This window comes from Anomaloglossus baeobatrachus, chromosome 9, assembly GCF_048569485.1.
Source record: "Anomaloglossus baeobatrachus isolate aAnoBae1 chromosome 9, aAnoBae1.hap1, whole genome shotgun sequence".
Classification (NCBI taxonomy): Eukaryota; Metazoa; Chordata; class Amphibia; order Anura; family Aromobatidae; genus Anomaloglossus; species Anomaloglossus baeobatrachus.
The window spans coordinates 216,998,894-217,020,351 of record NC_134361.1 but is presented as its reverse complement, the minus strand read 5'-3'; the positions used below and the strand labels follow the sequence as shown (position 1 = coordinate 217,020,351).

At 51.2% G+C, this 21,458-nt stretch overlaps 1 protein-coding gene across 1 annotated transcript; it reads left to right on the top strand.

Moving 5' to 3' along the window:
- The first annotated feature begins 2 nt into the window (after positions 1 to 2).
- ANAPC2 (anaphase promoting complex subunit 2) lies at positions 3 to 18,148 on the top strand. Its single transcript, XM_075324482.1, has 13 exons — positions 3 to 215; positions 2,741 to 3,366; positions 3,548 to 3,680; positions 4,968 to 5,136; positions 7,776 to 7,895; positions 8,177 to 8,294; positions 8,475 to 8,650; positions 9,891 to 10,032; positions 10,143 to 10,218; positions 10,295 to 10,498; positions 12,722 to 12,851; positions 13,096 to 13,331; positions 16,449 to 18,148. The coding sequence occupies exons 1-13, from the start codon at positions 18 to 20 to the stop codon at positions 16,659 to 16,661; spliced, it is 2,541 nt and encodes an 846-aa protein (XP_075180597.1). The 5' UTR covers positions 3 to 17; the 3' UTR covers positions 16,662 to 18,148.
- Positions 18,149 to 21,458: the final 3,310 nt, after the last annotated feature.

The window sequence follows — 21,458 nt, the reverse complement described above, 5'->3', positions numbered from 1 at the left end:
CGGCGTTCCTGGCTGCCATGGAGATGATGGGCAGCCCGGCTCTTCTACGTCATCACCAGGCGCCGAGCGCGAACTTGCAGTGTGCGACGCCCGGTCGCTCGGTGACGGGCAGGAGAGCGCGGGACGGGACCATGTCAAAGGCCAACCTGGAGGAGCTGTCCGCCGCCTGGAACACTCTGAGCATGAGCCTGGTGCCCGCAGCCGCCCTCGGTTTGGTCAGTGACACAGCGGAGATTCACCTACCTCCTACTGCTGAGACTTGTAGTGCTGCTAATAAACATTCATTCATTTCATATCTAGTGTCCAGTATCCATCCCACAGCCCATCATTGTACAAACGCATAAATACTCCAGAGCTGCACTCACCATTCTGCTGTCTCTACACAGCGACTGCACCAGCAGAATAGTGAGTGCAGCTCTGGAGTATAATACAGGAGGTAACTCAGGATCAGTAATGTATGTACACAGTGACTGCACCAGCAGAATAGTGAGTGCAGCTCTGGAGTATAATACAGGAGGTAACTCAGGATCAGTAATGTATGTACACAGTGACTGCACCAGCAGAATAGTGAGTGCAGCTCTGGAGTATAATACAGGAGGTAACTCAGGATCAGTAATGTATGTACACAGTGACTGCACCAGCAGAATAGTGAGTGCAGCTCTGGAGTATAATACAGGAGGTAACTCAGGATCAGTAATGTATGTACACAGTGACTGCACCAGCAGAATAGTGAGTGCAGCTCTGGAGTATAATACAGGAGGTAACTCAGGATCAGTAATGTATGTACACAGTGACTGCACCAGCAGAATAGTGAGTGCAGCTCTGGAGTATAATACAGGAGGTAACTCAGGATCAGTAATGTATGTACACAGTGACTGCACCAGCAGAATAGTGAGTGCAGCTCTGGAGTATAATACAGGAGGTAACTCAGGATCAGTAATGTAATGTATATACACAGTAACTAAACCAGCAGAATAGTGAGTGCAGCTCTGGAGTATAAGGCTATGTGCCCACGCTACAGGATTTATCGCGGATTTGACGCGGATTTTGACGCGGATTTAGCGCGGATTTGCCGAAAATCTGCAGCACAGCTACTCCCCAGCCATTTCAATGGCATTTTGGAAATGCTGTGCCCATGCTGCGGATTTTTCCGCTGCGGATTTTGCCGCGGATTTTGATGCGGAACAAACTGCAGCATGTCAATTGTTTGGTGCGGATTTGGTGCGGATTTTCTGTTTTGAATGGGGAAAAAAAAAAAAATAAAATCCGCATCAAAATCCGCGGTAAATCCGCGGTAAATCCGCGGCAAATCCGCGGGTGCGGATTTGCCGCGAAAGTTGCGGATTTTCAGGCAAAAAAATCCGCAGGGACCTTTTACTGTGGACACATAGCCTAATACAGGAGGTAACTCAGGATCAGTAATGTATGTACACAGTGACTGGACTAGCAGAATAGTGAGTGCAGCTCTGGCATATAATACAGGCGGTAAGTCAGGATCAGTAATGTAATGTATGTACACAGTGACTGCACCAGCAGAATAGTGAGTGCAGCTCTGGCATATAATACAGGCGGTAAGTCAGGATCAGTAATGTAATGTATGTACACAGTGACTGCACCAGCAGAATAGTGAGTGCAGCTCTGGAGTATAATACAGGAGGTAACTCAGGATCAGTAATGTGTATACACAGTGACTAAACCAGCAGAATAGTGAGTGCAGCTCTGGAGTATAATACAGGAGGTAGCTCAGGATCAGTAATGTATGTACATAGTGACTAAACCAGCAGAATAGTGAGTGCAGCTCTGGAGTATAATACAGGAGGTAGCTCAGGATCAGTAATGTATGTACATAGTGACTGCACCAGCAGAATAGTGAGTGCAGCTCTGGAGTATAATACAGGATGTAACTCAGGATCAGTAATGTATGTACACAGTGACTGGACTAGCAGAATAGTGAGTGCAGCTCTGGCATGTAATACAGGAGGTAACTCAGGATCAGTAATGTATGTACACAGTGAAGGCACCAGCAGAATAGTGAGAGCAGCTCTGGAGTATAATACAGGAGGTAACGCAGGATCAGTAATGTAATGTATGTACACAGTGACTGCACCAGCAGAATAGTGAGTGCAGCTCTGGAGTATAATACAGGATGTAACTCAGGATCAGTAATGTAATGTATGTACACAGTGACTGCACCAGCAGAATAGTGAGTGCAGCTCTGGAGTATAATACAGGATGTAACTCAGGATCAGTAATGTAATGTATGTACACAGTGACTGCACCAGCAGAATAGTGAGTGCTGCTCTGGAGTATAATACAGGAGGTAACTCAGGATCAGTAATGTAATGTATGTACACAGTGACTGGACTAGCAGAATAGTGAGTGCAGCTCTGGAGTATAATACCGGATGTAACTCAGGATCAGTAATGTAATGTAATGTATGTACACAGTGACTGGACTAGCAGAATAGTGAGTGCAGCTCTGGCATGTAATACAGGAGGTAACTCAGGATCAGTAATGTATGTACACAGTGAAGGCACCAGCAGAATAGTGAGAGCAGCTCTGGAGTATAATACAGGAGGTAACTCAGGATCAGTAATGTATGTACACAGTGACTGCACCAGCAGAATAGTGAGTGCTGCTCTGGAGTATAATACAGGAGGTAACGCAGGATGAATAATCTGATGTAATTAGTCCCTATAGTCTTTGTCTGTAATGTGACATTCTGGCTCTTCTCATACAGGCCGCGCCCAGGTCCGGTGCTGTTGAATCTTACCAGGAAGACGACCTGAAAGCGGCTCTGGAGGTTCTTCTGGACTATGATCTGCAGTCTGTGCTGGAGGAATGGTTCACAGAGGTGCTGCAGATGGATTTACAGAGGAACATTGCCCCCGAGTTCTGGAACGGGATGAACCAGCAGGAGAACGCGGTGGAGGAGCAGCAGTGCATCGCCCTCTTACTGGACACCTTCCGCCTCCTCATTTCCCGGCTTGACCCTTATTTAAAGAGCCTGGATATTTTGGGCAGATGGGTGGATATGGCCCTGCTGCCCGGACCAGACTCTCAGACTCTACGGGATAAAGTCTTCACTATGATTAAAGCCATCCTCTTCTTCTCCACCTCCAAGACCTTTCAGAGTATGATCCAGCAGTTCTACAGCCGCACCTTCAAGATCTACATGAGGCAGAAGAAGAGGGCGACAGACAGCGCCAGCGACTGCGACAGCAGCATGGATGAGAACGAGCGGGAGAGGAGCTCCGAGGACCGAGCAGAGGAGGAGGGGGACGACTGTGCCGGCTGCGACTGCAGCAAGGACCAGTGCTGGTGCCAGGCCGCCATGGAGCAGTTTCAGGAGCTCAATGGGATTTTGTGAGTAACGGTCATAGTGGGTATTGAAGGAGGAGGGAATAAAATATCAGGAAGGGTCCAGCACATAGAGGTTTGGCAGTGCCCATTCTGACATCTAACATCCCAGTTCATGGTATTGATGGGGTCCTATTGATCGGACCCTCCCGCTGACCAGTCTGATATTTATATATCCCATCTGCAGCCACAGGTTGAATCTGCTGGAGAGAATTTGCTCCGAGCCGGTGACCTCCCTCCTGCACAAGATGATCGAGCTGAGGATGGAGAAGAGATGTCGGGGGGATTACGAGAGGTCCTTCCTGAATGAGTTCCAGGAGGTAAGATGAGCCCCTCAAGTGTAGAAATGGAGAACCCTGGATACATATTGCATATGTTGGTTTCTTAAAGGGGCTCTCTAGGTGATAGTGATATCTTGTGTTATGTGCAACGAGGAGGTCCTGGACAGTGTGGAACTTTAACCCCTTAACGACCCATGATGTACTGGGTACGTCATGGATCGTGTGAGGTTAATCCCCGCCCCCTGCCATGGGCAGGCGGCGGCAATCCGCACACATATCAGCTGTTTTCAACAGCTGACGTGTGCCTGCTAGTCGCGGGTGGAACCGCTTCCACCCGCGGCCATTAACCCCTTACATCTCGCTGCCAAAATCTGGCAGAGAGATGTATATGCGAGCCGCCATGACAGTCACTTACCCCGCCCCCATCGGAAGTCACGTGACATGATCACGTGACTTCCGGTGGTTGCCATGGTAGCACAGGGTCATGTGATGACGCCTGTAGGTAACATGAGTCACTTCCTCTCAATGCCGGAATACAGCCGGCATTGAAAGTAAAGCACCATATCTGCAGATCTCAGCTCTGTAGCTGTGATCAGCAGATAGGGCAGAGCGATCAGATTGATGATCGCTATAGCCCCCTAGGGGGACTAGTAAAATAAAAAAAAAAAAAATTAAAAAACCTAAAAGTTCAAATCACCCCCCTTTCACCCCATTGAAAATAAAAGGGTTAAAAAAATAAAAAATATACACATATTTGGTATTGCCGTGTTCAGAAATGCCCAATAAAATCAATTAATCTGATCAGTAAACGGTGTAGCGGCAAAAAAATTCCAAACACCAAAATTACGTTTTTTGGTCGCCGCCGCAAATTTTGCGCAAAATGCAACAACAGGCGATCAAAACGTAGCATCTGTGCAAAAATGGTACCATTAGAAACGTCAGCTTGAGACGCAAAAAATAAGCCGTCACTGAGCCTCAGATCCCGAAAAATGAGAACGCTATGGGTTTTGGAAAATGGCTTAAAATGTGCGCCACCTTTTTTGGATAAGCTTGTGATTTTTTTTTTAACCCTTTAAATACAAGTAAACCTATTCATGTTTGGTGTCTACAAACTCGCACCGACCTCATGCATCACATAGATACATCAGTTTTACCATATAGTGAACACGGTGAATAAAATATCCCAAAAACTATTGTGCGATCACACGTTTTTTGCAATTTTTCCAAACAAAACGGAAAAACACAAAATGCCCGGGGGCTGAAGGGGTTAATCTGCTGTGTTCCTTTAAGGGGTTTCTGTAATAATTCACGGCTTTGTTTTGGCAGTGGATCGAGAAGGTGATTGGCTGGCTGAGTAAAGTCTTCCTGCAGGACAGCTCATCGTCCAATCCGGAGTCCAGCAGCACCCTGAAGCGATGGCGCTGCCACGTCCAGCGTTTTTTTTACCGTCTCTACGCCAACATGCGCATCGATGAACTGTTCTGCATCATTAGAGGTGACTGGAGGGGGAGGAGGGATAGGATTAAAAAACTTGACGGTTACTTCCAGAAATAGTGACACACCTGTCCACGGATTTTGGCAGGTATTGGAGGGAGTGTTGTGGAGTTGCACACACAACCTGTGCATAGATGTGGCACTGTTTTAGGAGAAGTAGCCATGTGTTTTCTGATCCTGTATAAGTGTATAGTAATGAGCGGGTACTACAATGCTTGCGTGCTCAGTACTGGTAACTAGTGATGAGTGGGCACTACCATGCTCAGGTGCTCGGTACTCGTAACTAGTGATGAGCGGGCACTACCATGCTCAGGTGCTCGGTACTCGTAACTAGTGATGAACGGGCACTACCATGCTCAGGTGCTCGGTACTGGTAACTAGTGATGAGCGGGCACTACCATGCTCGGGTGCTCGGTACTCGTAACTAGTGATGAGCGGGCACTACCATGCTCGGGTGCTCAGTACTGGTAACTAGTGATGAGCGGGCACTACCATGCTCGGGTGCTCAGTACTGGTAACTAGTGATGAGCGGGCACTACCATGCTCGGGTGCTCAGTACTGGTAACTAGTGATGAGCGGGCACTACCATGCTCGGGTGCTCGGTACTCGTAACTAGTGATGAGCGGGCACTACCATGCTCGGGTGCTCAGTACTGGTAACTAGTGATGAGCGGGCACTACCATGCTCGGGTGCTCAGTACTGGTAACTAGTGATGAGCGGGCACTACCATGCTCGGGTGCTCAGTACTGGTAACTAGTGATGAGCGGGCACTACCATGCTCAGGTGCTCGGTACTGGTAACTAGTGATGAGCGGGCACTACCATGCTCGGGTGCTCAGTACTGGTAACTAGTGATGAGCGGGCACTACCATGCTCGGGTGCTCAGTACTGGTAACTAGTGATGAGCGGGCACTACCATGCTCGGGTGCTCAGTACTGGTAACTAGTGATGAGCGGGCACTACTATGCTCGGGTGCTCAGTTCTGGTAACTAGTGATGAGTGAGCACTACCATGCTCGAGTGCTTAGTACTCGTAACTAGTGATGAGGGGGCACTACCATGCTCGGGTGCTTAGTACTCGTAACTAGTGATGAGCGGGCACTACCATGCTCGGGTGCTCAGTACTCGTAACTAGTGATGAGCGGGCACTACCATGCTCGGGTGCTCAGTACTGGTAACTAGTGATGAGCGGGCACTACCATGCTCGGGTGCTCAGTACTCGTAACTAGTGATGAGCGGGCACTACCATGCTCGGGTGCGCTGTACTGGTAACTAGTGATGAGCGGGCACTACTATGCTCAGGTGCTCAGTACTGGTAACTAGTGATGAGCGGGCACTACTATGCTCGGGTGCTCGGTACTGGTAACTAGTGATGAGCGGGCACTACCATGCTCGGGTGCTCAGTACTGGTAACTAGTGATGAGCGGGCACTACCATGCTCGGGTGCTCTGTACTGGTAACTAGTGATGAGCGGACACTACCATGCTCGGGTGCTCAGTACTGGTAACTAGTGATGAGTGGGCACTACCATGCTCAGGTGCTCAGTACTGGTAACTAGTGATGAGCGGGCACTACCATGCTCGGGTGCTCAGTACTGGTAACTAGTGATGAGCGGGCACTACCATGCTCGGGTGCTCAGTACTGGTAACTAGTGATGAGCGGGCACTACCATGCTCGGGTGCTCAGTACTGGTAACTAGTGATGAGCGGGCACTACCATGCTCGGGTGCTCTGTACTGGTAACTAGTGATGAGCGGGCACTACCATGCTCGGGTGCTCAGTACTGGTAACTAGTGATGAGCGGGCACTACCATGCTCGGGTGCTCTGTACTGGTAACTAGTGATGAGCGGGCACTACCATGCTCGGGTGCTCAGTACTGGTAACTAGTGATGAGCGGGCACTACCATGCTCGGGTGCTCAGTACTGATAACTAGTGATGAGCGGGCACTACCATGCTCGGGTGCTCAGTACTCGTAACTAGTGATGAGCGGGCACTACCATGCTCGGGTGCTCAGTACTGGTAACTAGTGATGAGCGGGCACTACCATGCTCGGGTGCTCAGTACTGGTAACTAGTGATGAGCGGGCACTACCATGCTCGGGTGCTGAGTACTCGTAACTAGTGATGAGCGGGCACTACCATGCTCTGGTGCTCAGTACTCGTAACTAGTGATGAGCGGGCACTACCATGCTCGGGTGCTCTGTACTGGTAACTAGTGATGAGCGGGCACTACCATGCTCGGGTGCTCAGTACTGGTAACTAGTGATGAGCGGGCACTACCATGCTCGGGTGCTCTGTACTGGTAACTAGTGATGAGCGGGCACTACCATGCTCGGGTGCTCAGTACTGGTAACTAGTGATGAGCGGGCACTACCATGCTCGGGTGCTCAGTACTGATAACTAGTGATGAGCGGGCACTACCATGCTCGGGTGCTCAGTACTCGTAACTAGTGATGAGCGGGCACTACCATGCTCAGGTGCTCAGTACTGGTAACTAGTGATGAGTGAGCACTACCATGCTCGGGTGCTCAGTACTGGACAGGCACGACTCTAGCACCCGGGTATAATGGAAGGTAATGGGGAGTTTGAGCATTTTTGTGGATCTATGCTCATCACTACTTCTTTATGATATTTGCATCCAGATTTCCCCGAGTCGAAGCCGGCCATCGAGGATCTAAAGTTCTGCCTGGAACGGACCAATCAGAGGCAGCAGCTGCTGTCATGCCTGAAGACGGCTCTGGAGACCAGACTGCTGCACCCAGGCAAGAACCGATCCCCTGTGGTGCTAGATCCCTGGTGTCTGACTGGGCATAGAAACTAGTACTCCCTGTTATCAGCCATTCCAGCTGAACCCACCCTCCCACCCCAGAAAAAAACAGGGATTCTGATATTTGCTTCTATTCTTTTCCATATTTTAGCCCATTTAGTGAAGTTTAGTATTTGCAATGTCTCCTCTTGTGCAGTGCATCTCCATGCTGTAATGTTCCCTCTTCATAATCTGTGTAGATTCTATTAACCCTTCGTCCTGACCTCTCTCGCACAGGAGTGAATACGTCCGACATCATCACTCTGTACATCTCCGCCATTAAAGCTCTGAGGGAGCTGGACCCATCCATGGTGATTCTGGAGGTGGCCTGTGAGCCCATCAGGAAGTACCTAAGGTAAGATCCGGCCACGATCACTGGATCCGGAAAATGCACAAAAAAAGTGGCCTACATCTGGGCGCCATGTAGGGCCTGATTTTCCCCCGGGGTGGTTATTGGTCACTGGGGGATCAGTTGTCGTCGGCGGTCCTAGGAAGAAACCTTGTAAAATTACATATCACCCCCCCCCCCCCCCAGGACTCGGGAGGACACCGTGCGGCAGATTGTCGCTGGACTGACCGGTGATGCTGAGGGGGATCTGGCCAACGAGCTCTCAAAAGCCGACCCGGTGGTTCTAGAGAACGGGCAGGAGAGTGACGACGATGTGTCCGAGCCCGAGGACTGGGTGCCGGACCCTGTGGATGCGGATCCAGGTGTGTATGAGACCCTCCATTACTTACTGCCCCTACCATGATGCATCCCCTGTCAAAGATTGACCCTTTTTGGGGGGGGATTTTCCTTTAACCCCTTCCCGATTCAGGAGAGAAGTCTACACTATACATACACAACTATATATTTATAGTCATATATACTATATATTTATATATACACTAGCTGTACTCCCTGGCTTCGCCCGGGTTAATAACCGCTGTTAACAAAATAGAATGTATTAACAAAAATGTATTCTGCACACAAACACCACAAAACAAATAGATAGAAATGTAATTATAATGTCTGTCTCCCCCTCTGTATATATCTCTGTCTCTCTTTCCTTGTCTGTCTGTCTCTTTCCCTGTCTGTCTATCTATCTCTGTCACCTTCCCTGTCTGTCTCTTTCCCTGTGTCTGTCTCTTTGTCTGTCTCTTACCCTGTCTCTCTTTCCTCTCTTTCCCTGTCTGTCTGTTTCCCTGTGTCTGTCTCTGTCTCTTTGTCTGTGTCTATCTCTTTACCTGTCTGTCTTTCTCTTAACCTGTCTCTCTCTTAACCTGTCTCTCTCTTTCCCTCTCTGTCTCTTTCCCTCTGTCTCTTTCCCTGTGTCTGTCTCTTTCCCTCTCTTTCCCTGTTTTTGTTTCCCTGTATCTGTCTCTGTCTCTTTGTCTGTCTCTTTACCTGTCTATGTCTGTCTCTTAACCTGTCTCTCTCTTTCCCTCTCTTTCCATGTCTGTCTCTTTCCTTGTCAGTCTGTCTCTTTGTCTGTGTCTTTCTCTTTGTGTCTGTCTCTTACCCTGTCTATGTCTGTTTCTTTCCCTGTCTGTGTCTGTCTCTTTCCCTGGCTGCATTGTGACATGCCAACATTCCATATAAGGGCGTGGCTGCGCATTCTGAAATTCTGGCTGCACTGTGGCTCCCAGCCCCATTCGCTTTAATGGAGGCAGGTTTTTTGGTGAATAACTGTAAAGAGCGGGGGTTAAAATTTCCCCTCAAAACATAGCCTATGACGCTCTCAGGGTCCAGACGTGTGAGTGTGCAAAATTTTGTGGCTGTAGCTGCGACGGTGCAGATGCCAATCCCGGACATATACACACACATACTCACATTCAGCTTTATATATTAGATATAACTATTATATTTGTGGTGTCCTGTGCCAGGCTCTGCCCCCTTTTAGTGACGCTGTATACGCGGAGTGTCCCTTTAAGCTGTGGGGTCCTATAATTCCTTCTCCTGTCCTTGCAGGTAAAAGCGGCTCCAAGCGTCGCTCCTCGGACATCATCAGCCTCCTGGTCAGTATTTATGGCAGCAAAGAGCTGTTCATTAATGAGTACAGGACCCTGCTTGCTGACAGACTCCTGCACCAGTTCAGCTACAGTTCTGAGAGGTAAGACTGCACGGACGGGGCTGTGTTTTTAGTACTGGTGTGATGCACTACAAGTCCCAGGAGGCAATCCCTGCAGCTCCGGTTTTAGTGAATGGCCATGTTTCCTCTAGGGAGATCCGCAATGTGGAGCTGCTGAAGCTGCGGTTCGGGGAGGCTCAGATGCACTACTGCGAGGTCATGCTGAAGGTACCCGCGCCATTGTCAGCCACCGTTCACATGATCTTACCAGGGGCCGTCTAACCAGAGACCCTTCACCTCACAGGACATGGCCGATTCCCGAAGAATTAACTCTAACATCCGCGATGAAGAGGAAAAGCTTCCGGAGGAGGAGAAGCCGGCGTTTAACCTGGTGTCGGTCATTCTGTCCAGCGAGTTCTGGCCGGCGCTGAAGGAGGAGAAGCTGGAATTACCGGATCAGATCAAAGAAACTATGGATATGTACACGAGGCGATACGAGAAGCTCAAGGTGCGGAGCTGGAATCATTAATACTGCTTCATTATCACCGTATTTCTTTTTTTTTTCTTTTATAAGACATACCCCAAATTTAGAGAGAAATAAAATGGGGTCTGTCTTATACTCCGGTGATGTCTTACCGGAGGGGGGTGGCAGTGGTGGTGGAGCGGGGTCACAGGAGACGGGCTGTGCTGGCTGCGGTGGGGACGGCGGCTGTGCTGGCTGTGGTGGGGGCGGCGGCTGTGCTGCCTACGGTGGGGGCGGCGGCTGTGCTGGCTGCGGTGGGGGCGGCGGCTGTGCTGGCTGCGGAGGGGGCGGCGGCTGTGCTGGCTGCGGAGGGGGGCGGCGGCTGTGCTGGCTGCGGAGGGGGGCGGCGGCTGTGCTGGCTGCGGAGGGGGCGGCGGCTGTGCTGGCTGCGGTGGGGGGCGGCGGCTGTGCTGGCTGCGGTGGGGGCGGCGGCTGTGCTGGCTGCGGTGGGGACGGCGGCTGTGCTGGCTGCGGTGGGGGGCGGCGGCTGTGCTGGCTGCGGTGGGGGCGGCGGCTGTGCTGGCTGCGGTGGGGGCGGCGGCTGTGCTGACTGCGGTGGGGGCGGCGGCTGTGCTGACTGCGGTGGGGGCGGCGGCTGTGCTGACTGCGGTGGGGGCGGCGGCTGTGCTGACTGCGGTGGGGGGCGGCGGCTGTGCTGACTGCGGTGGGGGGCGGCGGCTGTGCTGACTGCGGTGGGGGCGGCGGCTGTGCTGACTGCGGTGGGGGCGGCGGCTGTGCTGGCTGCGGTGGGGGCGGCGGCTGTGCTGGCTGCGGAGGGGGGCGGCGGCTGTGCTGGCTGCGGAGGGGGGCGGCGGCTGTGCTGGCTGCGGTGGGGGCGGCGGCTGTGCTGGCTGCGGTGGGGGGCGGCGGCTGTGCTGGCTGCGGTGGGGACGGCGGCTGTGCTGGCTGCGGTGGGGGCGGCGGCTGTGCTGGCTGCGGTGGGGGGCGGCGGCTGTGCTGGCTGCGGTGGGGGCGGCGGCTGTGCTGACTGCGGTGGGGGCGGCGGCTGTGCTGACTGCGGTGGGGGCGGCGGCTGTGCTGGCTGCGGTGGGGGCGGCGGCTGTGCTGGCTGCGGTGGGGGCGGCGGCTGTGCTGGCTGCGGTGGGGGGCGGCGGCTGTGCTGGCTGCGGTGGGGGCGGCGGCTGTGCTGGCTGCGGTGGGGGCGGCTTTGCTGGCTGCGGTGGGGGCGGCTTTGCTGGCTGCGGTGGGGGCGGCTGTGCTGGCTGCGGTGGGGGCGGCTGTGCTGGCTGCGGTGGGGGCGGCTGTGCTGGCTGCGGTGGGGGCGGCTGTGCTGGCTGCGGTGGGGGCGGCTGTGCTGGCTGTGGTGGGGGCGGCTGCGGTGGGGGCGGGTGTCCCATATGCTCTGTCGGCGGTGCGGGTGTTAAAGAAATGGTGCCCAGAATTGGCGCATGCGCTGATTGAGCTCTCTGCTCAATGACAAGACGAGATCTCATCTGCGCACACGCAACCTCCGGGTCCCACTTTCCTTAAGTCCGCTGCTGGGAGATCAATGGGCCGGAGGCGGTGGGTGCGTGCTGAAATCTTGAGCCGAGAGCTCTATCTGCACACGTGCAGACTTCGGGTGGCATTATTTGAAGCCTGCACCGCTGACAGAGCATCTCACCTGCGGCACCGCCCCGCTCCACACAGCCAGCACAGCCCCCATCCTCCCCCCCCCGGTAAGCTACATTCGGATTTTAAGACGCACCCCTCATTTTCCTCCCAAATTTTTAGGAGCAAAAGTCCATTTTATAATCCAAGAAATACAGTACATATGTGCAGTACCACATCCAGCCTCCGGGTGTCAGTGTTCTGCTTCCTGCACATTGAGCATTGTAAGGTGAACAGCGCCACCTGCAGGCTCAAAGTGTAACTGTGAAAGGGGGAATACGTTTTCTGTATGTAGTTTAATGCTCTTTCTTTAGCCCCTTCACTCCAGAGTGACTTTTCATGTGGTGGTTTTTTTTGTCTACACGTAGTATAGTCATGCACGTCTTGCAGCTGAGGCTTTATGAACCCCAGATTAATAGATTTTTACCTGCGCTGACACATTGTAGCAAATATGCAGTGGAGCTTGAGGCTCCAGGTTGAATTTTTAGCTTCTCAATTTGAGTAAGAGCGCTCTCATTCACGGACGCTAATCGCAGGTATTGCTTTCTTCTGGTCCTCGGACGCTAATCGCAGGTATTGCTTTCTTCTGGTCCTCAGGCCATGCGGACGCTGAACTGGAAGCATCACCTGGGGCTGGTGAGCCTGGATCTGGAGCTGGCGGACCGCACCCTGTCCTTCTCCGTGTCTCCAGTACATGCAGCCATCATCCTCAACTTCCAGAATAAAAGTAAGCACCAGGGAATAGATTGCATGCACCATTTCTATACAGATAGGTGGCAGCCATGTTTATCTGGCACCGCTTATCCAATAGATCACATTTGCCTGTCCACGTTTTCCAGGACTGTACAGACCGATCCTCCCTGGAGACCACTAATTTACTGATCTGATGTGAAACCACTGCTCACAGCATGATGGGAGTTGTGGTCTCGTAACATATCAGCTTAATATTTGGGGACCATTTCCTCCTGTAGATACCTGGACCTTAGAAGAACTGAGCGAGGTGCTGAAAGTCCCGGTCACCTCCCTCCGGAGGAAGATGACCCTCTGGCTTCAGCAAGGCGTCCTCCGAGAGGATCCGTCTGGGACCTTCACGGTCATAGAGGAGGAGCAGAAGGATCAGGCCGAGAAGGTGGTCCTGATAGACAGCGACGAGGAAGGGGATTCGGCTATGGCGTCTCAAGCCGATCAGAAGGAGGAGGAGCTTCAGGTGCGTCACATTCCCCCCCCCCCCCGTACCAATCATGTGGATGGGCTCCATTTATACAGGTGTAAATCAGTATGGCTACCAGCGTCTGCAGTAACTGGGAGCTGTAATAGCAGACCCAATGTAGGGAAGTGGGTACTACTCACATTGACCATTCAGGATTCTAGGAAAGATGGGTGGTCGTCATTTTTTGATTGCAGCCATATTGGGTGTCACCTAGCTCTCCCAGAATCATGGGCTGTAGATAGAATATAAAAGGTAGCTCATCCTACCCTCCTCCTCCTCTGCAGCTCTTCACACTCTTCTCCTCCTCCTCCTCCTCCTCCTCCTCCTCCTCCTCCTCCTCCTCCTCCTCCTCCTCCTCCTCCTCCTCTGCAGCTCTTCTCACTCTCCTCCTCCTCCTCCTCTGCAGCTCTTCTCACTCTCCTCCTCCTCTGCAGCTCTTCTCACTCTCCTCCTCCTCCTCCTCCTCCTCCTCCTCCTCCTTCTCCGCAGCACTTCTCACTCCCCCTCCTCTCCTCCTCCTCCACCTCCTCCTCCTCTGCAGCTCTTCTCACTCACCTCCTCCTCCTCCTCTGCAGCTCTTCTCACTCAACTCCTCCTCCTCTGCAGCTCTTCTCACTCTCCTCCTCCTCCTCCTCTGCAGCTCTTCTCACTCTTCTCCTCCTCTGCAGCTCTTCTCACTCTTCTTCTCCTCCTCCTCCTCCTCCTCCTCCTCTCCTCCTCCTCCTCCTCCTCCTCCTCCTCTGCAGCTCTTCTCACTCAACTCCTCCTCCTCTGCAGCTCTTCTCACTCTCCTCCTCCTCCTCCTCTGCAGCTCTTCTCACTCTTCTCCTCCTCTGCAGCTCTTCTCACTCTTCTTCTCCTCCTCCTCCTCCTCCTCCTCCTCCTCCTCCTCCTCCTCCTCCTCTGCAGCTCTTCTCACTCTTCTTCTCCTCCTCCTCCTCCTCCTCCTCTCTCCGCAGCTCTTCTCACTCTCCTCCTCCTCCTCCTCCTCCTCCTCCTCCTCCTCTGCAGCTCTTCTCACTCTCCTCCTCCTCCTCCTCCTCCTCCTCCTCTGCAGCTCTTCTCACTCTCCTCCTCCTCCTCCTCCTCCTCTGCAGCTCTTCTCACTCTCCTCCTCCTCCTCCTCCTCCTCCTCCTCCTCCTCCGCAGCTCTTCTCACTCTCCTCCTCCTCCTCCTCCTCCTCCTCCTCCTCTGCAGCTCTTCTCACTCTCCTCCTCCTCCTCCGCAGCTCTTCTCACTCTCCTCCTCCTCCTCCTCCTCCTCTGCAGCTCTTCTCACTCTCCTCCTCCTCCTTGTCCTCTGCAGCTCTTCTCCTCCTTGTCCTCTGCAGCTCTTCTCACTCTCCTCCTCCTCCTCCTCCTCCTTGTCCTCTGCAGCTCTTCTCACTCTTCTTCTCCTCCTCCTCCTCCTTGTCCTCTGCAGCTCTTCTCACTCTTCTTCTCCTCCTCCTCCTCCTCCTTGTCCTCTGCAGCTCTTCTCACTCTTCTCCTCCTCCCCTCCTCCTTGTCCTCTGCAGCTCTTCTCACTCTTCTCCTCCTCCTCCTCCTCCTTGTCCTCTGCAGCTCTTCTCACTCTCCTCCTCCTCCTCCTTGTCCTCTGCAGCTCTTCTCACTCTCCTCACTCTCCTCCTCTGCAGCTCTTCTCACTGTTCTCCTCATCCTCCTCCTCCTTGTCCTCTGCAGCTCTTCTCACTCTCCTCCTCCTCTGCAGCTCTTCTCACTCTTCTCCTCCTCCTCCTTGTCCTCTGCAGCTCTTCTCACTCTTCTCCTCCTCCTCCTCCTCCTCCTTGTCCTCTGCAGCTCTTCTCACTCTCCTCCTCCTCCTCCTTGTCCTCTGCAGCTCTTCTCACTCTTCTCCTCCTCCTTGTCCTCTGCAGCTCTTCTCACTCTTCTCCTCCTCCTCCTTGTCCTCTGCAGCTCTTCTCACTCTTCTCCTCCTCCTCCTTGTCCTCTGCAGCTCTTCTCACTCTTCTCCTCCTCCTCCTCCTCCTTGTCCTCTGCAGCTCTTCTCACTCTCCTCCTCCTTGTCCTCTGCAGCTCTTCTCACTCTCCTCCTCCTTGTCCTCTGCAGCTCTTCTCACTCTCCTCCTCCTTGTCCTCTGCAGCTCTTCTCACTTTCCTCCTCCTCTGCAGCTCTTCTCACTCTTCTCTGCAGCTCTTCTCACTCTCCTCCTCCTCTGCAGCTCTTCTCACTCTTCTCTGCAGCTCTTCTCACTCTCCTCCTCCTCTGCAGCTCTTCTCACTCTCCTCCTCCTCCTCCTCTGCAGCTCTTCTCACTCTTCTCTGCAGCTCTTCTCACTCTTCTCCTCCTCCTCCTTGTCCTCTGCAGCTCTTCTCACTCTCCTCCTCCTTGTCCTCTGCAGCTCTTCTCACTCTCCTCCTCCTTGTCCTCTGCAGCTCTTCTCACTTTCCTCCTCCTCTGCAGCTCTTCTCACTCTTCTCTGCAGCTCTTCTCACTCTCCTCCTCCTCTGCAGCTCTTCTCACTCTCCTCCTCTGCAGCTCTTCTCACTCTTCTCTGCATCTCTTCTCACTCTCCTCCTCCTCTGCAGCTCTTCTCACTCTCCTCCTCCTCTGCAGCTCTTCTCACTCTTCTCTGCAGCTCCTCTCACTCTCCTCCTCCTCCTCCTCTGCAGCTCCTCTCACTCTCCTCCTCCTCCTCCTCTGCAGCTCTTCTCACTCTCCTCCTCTGCAGCTCTTCTCACTCTTCTCTGCAGCTCCTCTCACTCTCCTCCTCCTCCCCTCCTCTGCAGCTTCCTCTCACTCTCCTCCTCCTCCTCCTCTGCAGCTCTTCTCACTCTTCTCACTCTCCTCCTCTGTAGCTCTTCTCACTCTCCTCCTCCTCTGCAGCTCTTCTCACTCTTCTCTGCAGCTCTTCTCACTTTCCTCCTCCTCTGCAGCTCTTCTCACTCTTCTCTGCAGCTCTTCTCACTCTCCTCCTCCTCTGCAGCTCTTCTCACTCTCCTCCTCCTCTGCAAGCTCTTCTCACTCTTCTCTGCAGCTCTTCTCACTCTCCTCCTCCTCTGCAGCTCTTCTCACTCTCCTCCTCCTCTGCAGCTCTTCTCACTCTCCTCCTCTGCAGCTCTTCTCACTCTTCTCCTCCTCCTCCTCTGCAGCTCTTCTGGACCTACATCCAGGCGATGCTGACCAACCTGGAGAGCCTGCCCCTGGAGCGGATCCACAGCATGCTGAAGATGTTTGTGATGACCGGACCGGTGGTGACGGAGATCGATATCCAGGAGCTGCAGGGATTTCTGCAGAAGAAGGTCAGCGACCAGCAGTTGGTGTATTCTGGAGGGGTGTACAGGTTACCCAAAAACTCCAGCTAATAATCACTCATACCCCCACAAGACTGATGTAGCTGGGACCCCTGCGTCCATCCCCTCCGGCAGTGTGCGGGGTCGACGCTGACCTGGAGGACGGCGCACAGCAATGACTGCTCCATACCATGGATGTATTTAAGATATTAAACTTTTGTGACTGTGGAAAATGGTTTTTCATGGGAGAATGAGTCCAGATCTCATATACAGGGGTGTGATACAGGGAGTGACCACCAGGTGGCACCACAGGCTGCACTGCTGACATCCTGGCTTTCTATATGGTCTGTCCATGGGAGGGTGAGGCCTTGTCTTATATACAGGGGTGTAATATGGGGAGTGACCACCAGGTGGCACCACAGGCTGCACTGCTGACATCCTGGCTTTCTATATGGTCTGTCCATGGGAGGGTGAGGCCTGGTCTCATATACAGGGGTGTAATATGGGGAGTGACAACCAGGTGGCGCACAAGTCATTCCAGCACCACAGGCTGCACTGCTGACATCCTGGCTTTCTATATGGTCCGTCCATGGGAAAACGACCGGCATGCTGGGGCTTGTAGTCTCACAGGTCGCTGACCCCTGTTCTATTGGAGTGATGGGAACACCCCACACAACACATCCCATGTCTGACGCCTAATCACTGGACGTGTTTGTGACCTTTTATCAGACTTTATTTTAATTCCTCCGCGTTTTCAAGACCTCTGCTTGCTGCCAGTGACAGGTGACATTCTTGCTTTTTCCTCCACAGCCCTAATACTTTTCACTTCTGAGGTTTTGCTACAGTTGCTTCCAGCACCCAGCTCTACGCTGTGCACTACTGACACATTTTTCCCTGCGCCGATACAATGCAACGAACCATCAGCAGTGGAGAAAGTTTAGGCATTTAGTGCTTATATTTTTTTTGGCAAGAAAGCCCGGTTACTGTATCTGCGGGGAAGAGTCTATTCCTAGCGCAGAGGTAATTACCGCACCTGACGAGTCTGAAATAGACGACGCTCGGCGCGCTCCATCATCTGATCTCTAAGTGACGCTGTCATCCTGCTCTGCAATTAAATATGTGCCCCCCTCCCCTGTACGAGCGCAATGGGAACGGCATCAATTGTGTGACAGCTCTGCTCATCCTGAGCTCCCTGGTTCATTTCCTAGGATGGTCCCCGCCATTACACTGCACTTCCGGATGAGGGCAATAAAGACCCCCTTCCCCTTCCAAATATATTGAAGCCTCTCACAACAGAGACCCTAATCCCATTCTAATGTATATGACTTTACACCGCAGGCTCCTTACAGCCCATCACCGGGACAATGAGGCTTTTCTGATATTATCCCCCCGCTCCGCCCCCCGACCTCTTCACTACCACTTTCTATAGGTGATAGAAACCTGAAAAGCCCGGGAACGCATAGAGCGATCCTTGTAGGCTGGGGTCACTTAGTTTAATTAAATTATATATATATATATATTTGTGTGTGTGTGTACAGCACAGACCAAAAGTTTGGACACACCTTCTCATTCAAAGAGTTTTCTTTATTTTCATGTCTCTGAACATTGTAGATTCACATTGAAGGCATCAAAACTATGAATTAACACATGTGGAATGAAATACTTAACAAAAAAGTGTGAAACAACTGAAAATCTGTCTTATATTCTAGGTTCTTCAGTCGCCACCTTTTGCTTTGATTACTGCTTTGCACACTCTTGGCATTCTCTTGATGAGCTTCAAGAGGTAGTCACCGGAAATGGTTTTCCAACAGTCTTGGAGTTCCCAGAGATGCTTAGCACTTGTTGGCCCTTTTGCCTTCACTCTGCGGTCCAGCTCACCCCCCCAACCATCTCGATTGGGTTCAGGTCTGGTGACTGTGGAGGCCAGGTCATCTGGCGTAGCACCCCATCACTCTCCTCCTTAGTCAAATAGCCCTTACACAGCGTGGAGGTGTGTTTGGGGTCATTGTCCTGTTGAAAAATAAATGGAGGTCCAACTAAACGCAAACCAGATGGAATAGCACGCCGCTGCAAGATGCTGTGGTAGCCATGCTGGTTCAGTATGCCTTCAATTTTGAATAAATCCCCAACAGTGTCACCAGCAAAGCCCCCCCACCCCCCCACCATCACACCTTCTCCTCCATGCTTCACGGTGGGAACCAGCCATGTAGAGTCCATCCGTTCACCTTTTCTGCGTCACAAAAAGACATGGTGGTTGGATCCAAAGATCTCAAATTTGGACTCATCAGACCAAAGCACAGATTTCCCCTGGTCTAATGTCCATTCCTTGTGTTCTTTAGCCCAAACAAGTCTCTTCCGCTTGTTGCCTGTCCTTAGCAGTGGTTTCCTAGCAGCTATTTTACCATGAAGGCTGCTGCACAAAGTCTCCTCTTAACAGTTGTTCTAGAGATGTGTCTACTGCTAGAACTCTGTGTGGCGTTGACCTGGTCTCTAATCTGAGCTGCTGTTCACCTGCGATTTCGGAGGCTGGTGACTCGGATAAACTTATCCTCCGCAGCAGAGGTGACTCTTGGTCTTCCTTTCCTGGGGCGGTCCTCATGTGAGCCAGTTTCTTTGTAGCGTTTGATGGTTTTTGCCACTGCACTTGGGGACACTTTCAAAGTTTTCCCAATTTTTCGGACTGACTGATCTTCATTTTTTAAAGTAATGATGGCCACTCGCTTTTCTTTACTTAGCTGCTTTTTTCTTGCCATAATACAAATTCTAACAGTGTATTCAGTAGGACTATCAGCTGTGTATCTACCAGACTTCTGCACAAGACAACTGATGGTCCCAACCCCATTTATAAGGCAAGAAATCCCACTTATTAAACCTGACAGGGCGCACCTGTGAAGTGAAGACCATTTCCGGTGACTACCTCCTGAAGCTTATCCAGAGAACACCAAGAGTGTGCAAAGCAGTAATCAAAGCAAAAGGCGGCGACTGTGAAGAACCTAGAATATAAGACATATTTTCAGTTGTTTCACACTTTTTTGTTAAGTATTTCATTCCACATGAGTTAATTCATAGTTTTGATGTCTTCAATGTGAATCTACAATTCAGAGTCATGAAAATAAAGAAAACTCTTTAAATGAGAAGGTGTGTCCAAACGTTTGGTCTGCAATATATATATATATAATCAGTTAGGTCCAGAAAATATTTGGACAGTGACACAATTTTGGCGAGTTGGGCTCTGCATGCCACCACATTGGATTTGAAATGAAACCTCTACAACAGAATTCAAGTGCAGATTGTAACGTTTAATTTGAAGGTTTGAACAAAAATATCTGATAGAAATTGTAGGAATTGTCACATTTCTTTACAAACACTCCACATTTTAGGAGGTCAAAAGTAATTGGACAAATAAACCAAACCCAAAAAAAATATTTTTATTTTCAATATTTTGTTGCGAATCCTTTGGAGGCAATCACTGCCTTAAGTCTGGAACCCATGGACATCACCAAACGCTGGGTTTCCTCCTTCTTAATGCTTTGCCAGGCCTTTACAGCCGCAGCCTTCAGGTCTTGCTTGTTTGTGGGTCTTTCCGTCTTAAGTCTGGATTTGAGCAAGTGAAATGCATGCTCAATTGGGTTAAGATCTGGTGATTGACTTGGCCATTGCAGAATGTTCCACTTTTTTGCACTCATGAACTCCTGGGTAGCTTTGGCTGTATGCTTGGGGTCATTGTCCATCTGTACTATGAAGCGCCGTCCGATCAACTTTGCGGCATTTGGCTGAATCTGGGCTGAAAGTATATCCCGGTACACTTCAGAATTCATCCGGCTACTCTTGTCTGCTGTTATGTCACCAATAAACACAAGTGACCCCAGTGCCATTGAAAGCCATGCATGCCCATGCCATCACGTTGCCTCCACCATGTTTTACAGAGGATGTGGTGTGCCTTGGATCATGTGCCGTTCCCTTTCTTCTCCAAACTTTTTTCTTCCCATCATTCTGGTACAGGTTGATCTTGGTCTCATCTGTCCATAGAATACTTTTCCAGAACTGAGCTGGCTTCATGAGGTGTTTTTCAGCAAATGTAACTCTGGCCTGTCTATTTTTGGAATTGATGAATGGTTTGCATCTAGATGTGAACCCTTTGTATTTACTTTCATGGAGTCTTCTCTTTACTGTTGACTTAGAGACAGATACACCTACTTCACTGAGAGTGTTCTGGACTTCAGTTTATGTTGTGAACGGGTTCTTCTTCACCAAAGAAAGTATGCGGCGATCATCCACCACTGTTGTCATCCGTGGACGCCCAGGCCTTTTTGAGTTCCCAAGCTCACCAGTCAATTCCTTTTTTCTCAGAATGTACCCGACTGTTGATTTTGCTACTCCAAGCATGTCTGCTATCTCTCTGATGGATTTTTTCTTTTTTTCAGCCTCAGGATGTTCTGCTTCACCTCAATTGAGAGTTCCTTAGACCGCATGTTGTCTGGTCACAGCAACAGCTTCCAAATGCAAAACCACACACCTGTAATCAACCCCAGACCTTTTAACTACTTCATTGATTACAGGTTAACGAGGGAGACGCCTTCAGAGTTAATTGCAGCCCTTAGAGTCCCTTGTCCAATTACTTTTGGTCCCTTTAAAAAGAGGAGGCTATGCATTACAGAGCTATGATTCCTAAACCCTTTCTCCGATTTGGATGTGAAAACTCTCATATTGCAGCTTGGAGTGTGCACTTTCAGCCCATATTATATATATAATTGTATTTCTGAACATGTTTTTGTAAACAGCTAAAATAACAAAACTTGTGTCACTGTCCAAATATTTCTGGACCTAACTGTATATATATATATAATATATATATATATATATATATAT